The sequence below is a fragment of the Rhinopithecus bieti genome, unplaced genomic scaffold (genome assembly GCF_001698545.2).
Source record: "Rhinopithecus bieti isolate Rb0 unplaced genomic scaffold, ASM169854v2 scaffold_80456, whole genome shotgun sequence".
Lineage (NCBI taxonomy): Eukaryota > Metazoa > Chordata > Mammalia > Primates > Cercopithecidae > Rhinopithecus > Rhinopithecus bieti.
Window position 1 is genome coordinate 83982 of NW_016829428.1, and position 8861 is coordinate 92842.

Below are 8861 nucleotides of genomic sequence, written 5' to 3' on the forward strand. Positions count from 1 at the left end.
AAAAAAAAAAAAAAGAAAAGAAAAGAAATTGTTTGAGGACATCATTGTGTCACCCAATTAAATCAATTATTTGGAAACTATCAGGGCATAAAAGTTTAATTGAGTGTTTAATGCCTTTTCCAAGAGCCCAGCATAGTATAGTATAACAAGTAAAATTTGTGTTTTGGTTAATATTACTAAAGTCTGTAACTCTGAAGGGAATAAGGAGTGTCCTGGCAAGGTCTTGCATTGTGGCCTTAGTGTAGGTGAAGATGGGTGATTTTGATTTATAATTTGAGTGTTTGTGCAGCAAGAGGTTCCCAGAGTTGAACCTTGAAGGGAACAATTATTAGGTAATGGCCTAATAATTTATAATAAATATGAAGATGAGATCATTTGTTGATTAGGGCATCTAGTGCTAAGATGACTGCTTGAAGTTTGGTTAAGTGTGTTGTTCCTTAGGCCTGGTCCTTCGTTAGGGACATCCAGGCTAAGGGATAGAAAAAATAACATTTCATTAAGCTGTGTCATGTATGATAGTTAGAAGTGCTGTTTGCAGAGTCTGAACTCCCATTGCTGTTCACTCAGTTTATCCCAAGGGAATTCCTGGGTACTCCAGAAGTCTAGGAGAGGAATAATGTCCTTTAGCACCCCGGAATTTGTCAAGGGACAAAGGACAGGAGAAGCCACCCCTTTCTGCAGGTGGAATATACCAGAAGGCCCAGGTTTGGCTCAATTCTGTCTCAAGGAGGCCTCAGTAGCCAGGCCGAGCTTGTGAGGTGCTCACTCCATGACCCAAAGGATAATGGACAGCTGGGTATGGAAGATCACAGGGTCACAGGCTCAGGGTCTATGAGAGCCTCTATTTATTTTATTTTATTTATTTATTTGAGACTGAGTTTCACTCTTGTTGCCCAGGCTGGAGTGCAATGGCATGATCTCGGCTCACCGCAACCTTCGCCTCCTGGGTTCAAGTGATTCTCCTGCCTCAGCCTCCCAAGTAGCTGGGATTACAGGTATGCGCCACCACACCCAGCTAATATTGTGTTCTTTTAGTAGAGATGGGGTTTCTCCATGTTGTTCAGGCTGGTCTCGAAGTCCCGACCTCATGTGATCCGCCTGCCTCGGCCTCTCAAAGTGCTGAGGTTACAGGCGTGAGCCACCATGCCCAGCTATTATTTATTTATTTATTTATTTATTTATTTATTTATTTATTGAGACACTCTTGCCCTGCCACCCAGGCTGGAGTCCAGAGGCTCGATCTTGGCTCATTGCAGCCTCTGCCTCCTGGGTTCAAGTAATTCTCGTGCCTCAGCCACCCAAGCTGCTGGGACTACAGGTGTGCACCACCATGCCCAGCTGATTTTTGTATTTTTAGTAGAGATGGGGTTTCACCATGGTGGCCAGACTGATCTCAAACTCCTGACCTCAAGTGATCTGCCTGCTTCAGCCTCCCAAAGTCCTGGAATTATAAGTGTGAGCCACCATACCCAGTGAAAGCCTTTATTTCTAGGACAGCCCAGTTAGCCAGCCATGTGTTATTTTAATGGTGCATAGCATGAGAATTTCTTGCACTGGAAGCCCTAAAGTAACTAATGACTATCATGAGCGGTCCAGAGACTCCAGGAGGCATGAAAAAGGTTGCTGTGAACAAGTTTTTTGAAAGCACTAACAGGAGTGATGGTTAATTTTAATTTATAAGTAAAAAATGACATTGGACTTATATATACTTATTGAGTGTGTCAGATGAATCTCCTTGAAAAAGGATGTCATTGCTGTAATGGCATACTTGTGTTCCTGGAGAAAGGTAGATGCCATCAAAATGTTATCTGCACAGCCTGTCCCAAACAAGCAATCTCTGAGGAAACTTGTTACCACTAGATCAACCTTAAAAGTAATTGTCAAGGAAGTTCTAAATCTAGGGGAAAAAAAAAAAGACATTTGTCATCATAAAAACATGAAAGGATAAAACTCACTGGTAAAGTAATCATCACACAAAGAAGGAAGAAGAAGGCCTCAAATTATACCATTGCAGAAATCCACCAAACCCCAACAATAAGCAATAGGAGAAAACCTAAGGAACAAAGAATACATAAACAGCCAGGAAACAATCGACAGTATGACAGGAACGAAACCTCAAGCATCAAAAATAACCTTGAGGCCGGGTGCGGTGGCTCACGCCTGTAATCCCAGCACTTTCGGAGGCTGAGGCGGGCAGATCACCTGAGGTCAGGAGTTCGAGACCAGCCTGACCAACATGGAGAAACCCCATTTCTACTAAAAATACAAAAAATTAGCTGGGCATGGTGGCACATACCTGTAATCCCAGCTACTTGGGAGGCTGAGGCGGGAGAATCGCTTGAACCTGGGAGGCAGAGGTTGCAGTGAGCCGAAATCATGCCATTGCACTCCAGCCTGGGCAACAAGAGCGAAACTCTGTCTCAAATAAATAAATAAATAAATAATCTTGAATGTAAATGGATTAAATTCTCTACTTGACCAGTAAAGACACATATGGACTAAAAGTAAAGAGATGGAAAAAAATATTTCACACAAATTGAAACCCAAAGAAAGCAGAAGTAGCTATGTTTACATCAGATAAAACCGACTAACCGACTTTAAGTCAAGAACAGGCCAGGCATGGAGGCTCATACATGTAATCGCAGCAGTTTGGGAGGCCAAGGTGGGAGGATCACTTGAGGCCAGGAGTTTGAGACAAACCAGCAAAATAGTGAGACCCTGTCTCTACAAAATAAATATTAAAAATTTAGCCAGATGTGGTGGCATGTGCTACTCAGGAGGCTAAGAAAGGAGGATCATTTACGCCCAGGAGTTCAAAGCTGCAGTGAGCCATGATCACATTGCTGCATTCCAGCCGGGGCACCCTGTCTTATTGTTATTATATAATAACAAAGGAATCCGTCCAGCAAGAGGATATAAGTCTAAATATATATGTACCCAACACTAGAGCACCAAGATTCATAAATCAAATATTGGCCGGGTGTGGTGGCTCACGCCTGTAATCCCAGCACTTTGGGAGGCCGAGGCAGGCGGATCACCTGAGGTCAGGAGTTCACGACCAGCCTGACATGGAGAAACCCCGTCTTGACTAAAAATACAAAATTAGCCAGGGTGGTGGCACATGCGTGTAATCCCGGCTACTCTGGGTGGCTGAGGCAGGAGAATCTCTTTTTTTTTTTTTTTTTTTTTTTTTTTAGACGGAGTCTTGCTCTGTCCGGCCCGGGCTGGGATGCAGTGGCCAGATCTCAGCCACTGCAAGCTCCGCCTCCCGGGTTTACGCCATTCGTCTGCCTCAGCCTCCGGAGTAGCGTGGGACTACAGGCGCCGCCACCGCGCCCGGCCTAATTTTTTTGTTATTTTTAGTAGAGACGGGGTTTCACGGGTGTTAAGCCAGGATGTGTCTCGATCTCCTGGACCTCGTGATCCACCGTCTTCAGCCTCCCAAAGGCTGGGATTACAGGCTTGAGCGCACAGCGCCCGCGGAGGCAGTGAGAATGCCTCGTTGAACCGGGAGGCAGATTGTGGTGAGTCCGAGATCGCACCATTGTGCACTCCAGCCTGGGCGGACAAGAGTGAAACTCCATCTCAAAATAAATAAATAAATAAATAAATAAATAAACAAATAAATAAAATATTACTAGATATAAAGAGATATACTAATACAATAATAGTGGGGAAATTAAACAATCCATTTGCAACGTTAGACAGATTATCTAAACAGAATATCAACAAAGAAGCATTGGATTTCAACTGCACTCTATACCAAATTGACCTTACAGATGTTTACAAAACATTCTATCTAGCAACTGCAGAATATATATTCTTTTCATCAGCACATAAAACATCCTCCAGGATAGACCATATGGTAGGCCACAAAGCAAGACTCAACAAATTTTTTAAAAATCGAAATCAGATTGGGTATCTTCTTAGACCACAATGAAATAAAACTAGAAATCAATACCAGGAGCAACTTTGGGAACTATACAAATACATGTAAATCAAACAAAATGCTCCCGAATAGCCATTGCATCAACAAAGAAATTTAAGATGAAAGTCAGGTTCCGATTCAAGATGGCTGACTAGAAGCCGCTTGTGGGCACCTCTCTGATGGAGAGGAGTTAAAATAGTGAGTAAATACTCACATTTCAAGTGGATCATGTAAGAGAGCATGCTGAAATTCACCAGAGAAGCAATAGGAACCATGGAGAACACAGGAGAATGAAGCTGGGCACTATGCTTAGCCAGGATGGGTGTAGAGCCAGGAGAGGCTTCCTAACATGGGAGAGGGGCGAGTGAGTGAGAGATTCAAGGGGTTCCACATCTCCACCCTGGACCATTACAATCCAAGTCATGGACGAGCCCCCTTGACTCCCCTCAGGTCTCCAGACTATCAGAGGGAGCCACCTGGAGACTGAGCAGAGGTACCACTCAAGCCCACATGGAATTAAACAGACTTTTGATCCCCAAGCAGCCTTAAGCCAGGTGCTGCTGCACTGCCAAGGAGGGAGGTCAGGCATTTTCACATGCTCCTAGGACAGATACCATGGCCATGGTAAGAAGGAATGGGTACATGACAAACCACATGGCTCCCACCTCTGCTGCACCCTGCCAAACAGGGCTTGCCTGCTTTGGGGGCAGAACACCAACAAACCAACCCTGCCCCCACCTTAACATTTCTGGCAAAGTTCAACTCCCAAAGGTCCCCAGCTCCCAGAAGCCACCGATAGGCCCTCTGTAGCCTCTGCTACTGCTGCCTTAACCCCTGCCACCCACAGGTCAGGGAAGAAATGAGGAGGCAGGAAACTTTTGTGCACCCCAGTCATGATGCAGAGGAGTGGGCAGGCTGCACATTGCATGATCCCTCACCTCCATGGCTCCCTACTAGACATGACATGCCTGCTTCAATGAAAGTCCCCCAGCACAGCACAGCACAGCACAGCACAGCTGCCCTGCTCTTGCCTGAACACTGTGGCTATATCTTGGCATTCCTCTGAGGGCCCAAATCCCAGAGGTCACTGTTAGGCCCTTCCAAGTTGCTGCCACTGCTGCCTCTGCTCCTGCTGCCTGAAGGCCAGGGAGGGAATGGGAGGTTGGGCACTACTGAACACCCCTAAGACAGAACCAAGGCTCCTCGGGACTTAGCATGTCCTCCTAGGATTGTCTTGGAGGGGACCAGCTGTGCAGATGCCATGGAGGTGGTACTGATCTTTGTACGCAGCCTGCTGGTCCCTGTGGTCCTGGCCAGTGCAGCTAAGAAGGAGAAGGAAATAGATCCTTTTCATGATAACTACCAGACCCTGAGGATTGGGGGACTGGTGTATGATATGGTCCTCTTCCTGCTTGTGAGCCTCCATAGAGTCTTGATCTGTTGCCCAGGCTGGAGTGCAGTGGCAGGATCTCACACTGCAACCACTGCCTTCTGGGTTCAAGGGATTCTTGTGCCTCAGCCTCCCGAGTAGCTGGGATTACAGGTATGCACCACCATGCCCTGCTAATTTTTGTATTTTTAGAAGAGACAGGGTTTCACCATGTTGGCCAGGCTGGTCTTGAACTCCTGACCTCAAGTGATCTGCCCGCCTCGGCCTCCCAAAGTGCTGGGATTATGGGCGTGAGCCACCATGCCCAGTCGAACCTCCATCATCTAAGTCACAGATGCAAGTGCAGTTTCAATCAGAAGCCCCAGGATCCAGGAGATGAGGAAGCTCAGGTGGAGAACCTCATCATTGCAAATGCAAAAGAGCTCCAGATAGCAAAAAACTGAAGTGCAGCCCACAGATAGGCAGCCTCTGGAACCGGAAGGTAGCTACTTGAACCTTTAGATGCAAATGTCGATGCTTAAGAAAACCGGCCACTTTAGCAACAGATATTTTCCCAGGAGAAGGCAAGAACTTGTACATCTCCCTGTGCCCATCTCTATCGCTTCTAACAACATTCTTCAACCTAATGATGCAACTAACATTTGCCTCCCTCATGCATCCTGTGGTCTTGCCCAACTCCTGTTACGTGTCTGTGTATGTGCGTGTTTGTCGACTGTGGTCTTCATGGCTACTTGTTCATGCATGATATTGTGTTAATGAACTGTGGAGACTCACTTTTCCAGGCAGGAGCAGAGCCATGTCACCATTGATCCCTCTCTGCCACCATGAGCCTCCATCATCTCCTGCTTCTAGGAGTTCACTTATTTCATGAGAGACCAACCCGTTTTCTTGATTTAGGGGGATGGGTTTGGGTAGGAGCATGGGCAGGAATCTCCAATTATCCTAGGACCTGGGGAGGTTTGCACGACTGCCATTATAATTCCTCATGGACCCTCTTCACTCCTCTACAAGAAACTCGCTTCCTTATTTCACCCTCACATGAGTCTATCCTGAAGGTCTCTTAGTATTAATAATTGGAGATTCAAAGCAAGGAGCTGGTGAGCCCAGCCATTGCCTTCAGGCGAGCTACTCCCTTTCATGATCATTTTTTTCTCCAGGAGGCTTCCACTGAGAAGTCTGCATCAACCCTGCCCTTCTGCAGAGTTCTCAGTGATTTTAAGCTAAGGACTTCTACTCTATCCCTGGGGAATGTGCCCCTTGTGTATCTTCTCAGCAATAACCCCATGGGCGCTGGGACTGTACCCCTTTCCAACCTTCCCTGCTTCTGAGATTTCAATCTACAAGCCAGGCCATCAGGATGCAGACTCCTATCCCTAAAGTTGGGTATCTGGCAGGTGATGGCTGAGGGACCCCCATTCTGTTAAAGCCAACACACTGGGATGGGCAGAGTGAGAGTAGGGGTCCTTTGATTCTCTGCCCATGTTCCCTTGGTCAGATAACAGAGACAAATCCTGCATCCTTTGCCCTGCCTGTCAGTATTCAGAGTTGTGAGTGAGGAGGGTTAGAGATCTGGAAGACTCTGTATAGCCCCGCTGTGGAGGGAACAGCAAGAGGTCAGAGGTTACAATAAGAACAGTAACTCAAACTAGTTTCTGCCCCTACTGTCCTCCATGTTCCTGTGGAAACCAAACAAACTGCTGCTATGACCATACTGCTGTTCTCTCTATTGTGATCTATTTTCTCAACAACAGAAAAAAGACATAAAATATTGTTTCCAAAAGAAAGACACAACCTGCAGCCACAATGCAAAGGAGCAGGCAGACTACACCCAGTGTAAACCCATGCTTCCATGGCTCCATGCAAGGTAAGGCTTGCCTTACCTGTTACCAGTAACAGGCCCCACATGCACCTACCCTACCCTTGCCTGAATGCTGTGGCTTTGGGTGAACTCCCAGAGGCTGCCAACTCCCAGAGCCGCCGATAGGCCCTCCACACCCTCTGCCACTGCTGCTTCTGCCCCTTCTGCCCACAGGCCAAGGCAACAGTCACCTTCATAGGTCCCAATAGTGAAATCCAGAACTGCTTCTGTGGAGGAAACTGCAAGTAGGCCACATGCTCCACAGCTGCCAATCTTTATTGCCTCAGAAGAGGGGGCCTGCCCTCCCCAGTGAAAGCCTAACAGCACAGCCACCCTGCTCTTGCCAGACCATTTCAACTGCAGCCCAGCCCCCATAGGCCTGTTGTCTCCCTGCCCCTGCCTGAGAGTTCTGCCAGTGACCCAGGGACCAGACTACCATTCTCTCTCACAGCCAGCACGTGAAAGCTGGGCTGACTGACACAGTCCTGGTCCAGCCCCTTTCAGACTCATACATGCCATTCAATGGGCCATGTAGGGGCCTGAGAATAGGGGAGTCATCTAGTCTAGTCCACTACTGCTGACATCTGACCACCCCCTCCCCCAGGGTCGGAGGTTGGACCAGCCCAACCAGCCAACATCACCACAACTGACACTCACGTACACAGGCCAAATGGCAGAGCCATTACTCTTTACTACATGAAGCAGCAGGGCTGCTCCATCAGAGAACAGGCAAGCCATAAATCTGTCTGTATTGAGCTGAGTGAAGAGGTTCCATCCCCAAACCACTCCAGTGGAGAACTGTGGGTCAGGTAATTTCCATGGCTCTCAGCTACACTGTGGCCTGGAGATAGAAAACTGCATCTGAAAGGAGAGTCATTAGCACCAGGACAGGGGTGTAAAGGAGAAACAGATCACATTCCTGCATATCTAAGGTGTGAAGTCAGTGCAGCTTCCTTACCCCCTGCAGAGACCTTGGTGCATCTCACCAGGAGCTCCTCCAGTCACCCCAGTCAGGGCTAGTGCCTTCACTTGTCATTGGGATATTAGTGGGCAAGGCAGAGCTGGTGCCTTTGCTTGTCATTGGGGTATTTATGGGAAAGCCAGGAGCGATTACATACACAGTTGCTTGTGTCCCAGCTGGGTCTTTGTTAGTGCCACTTACTGGTCTGCAGGTCTAACTGCACAGCCCAGTGTAAAACCTACTAACAAAAGTGCACAAAGGCAAAGAATTTACTCAACATACACTACAGTCACACTCTCTAGAGGAAATATATATGTGTGTGTGTACACACACACATATATATGTAGGAAAAGAATCCCACCTGAATGCAAATAAATTCAAAAAGAAGTGGCAGCCTCTCTAGATGAGAATGAACCAGCATAAGAATTCTGTCACCATGAAAAATCTGAATGTTGTAATGCCACCAAAGGATCACTCTAGCTCTCTAGAAACAGTCACTAATGAAAGTGGAAACTCAAAAATGACAGATAAAGAGATCAAAGCATGGTTTGCAAGGAAGTTCAATGAGATCCAAGAGAAGGTTGGAAATCAACACAAAGAAACCATGAAAGCAATCCGGAAAAGGAAGGAAGATATTAATTTATTTTTTTAAAAAACAAAACTTCTAAAAATGAAAAATTCATTTGAGGAATTTCAAAATGCAATGGAAAGTTTTAACAATAGA

The 8861-nt window shown here is 46.7% G+C and overlaps 1 protein-coding gene across 1 annotated transcript; it reads left to right on the forward strand.

Annotated features, from left to right (window-relative positions):
• The first annotated feature begins 5189 nt into the window (after window positions 1-5189).
• On the forward strand, window positions 5190-5761 carry LOC108523974 (putative FXYD domain-containing ion transport regulator 8). The gene is made up of 2 exons (XM_017864747.1): window positions 5190-5342; window positions 5627-5761. Exons 1-2 carry the CDS (start codon window positions 5190-5192, stop codon window positions 5759-5761), a joined length of 288 nt encoding a protein of 95 aa, XP_017720236.1.
• Window positions 5762-8861: the final 3100 nt, after the last annotated feature.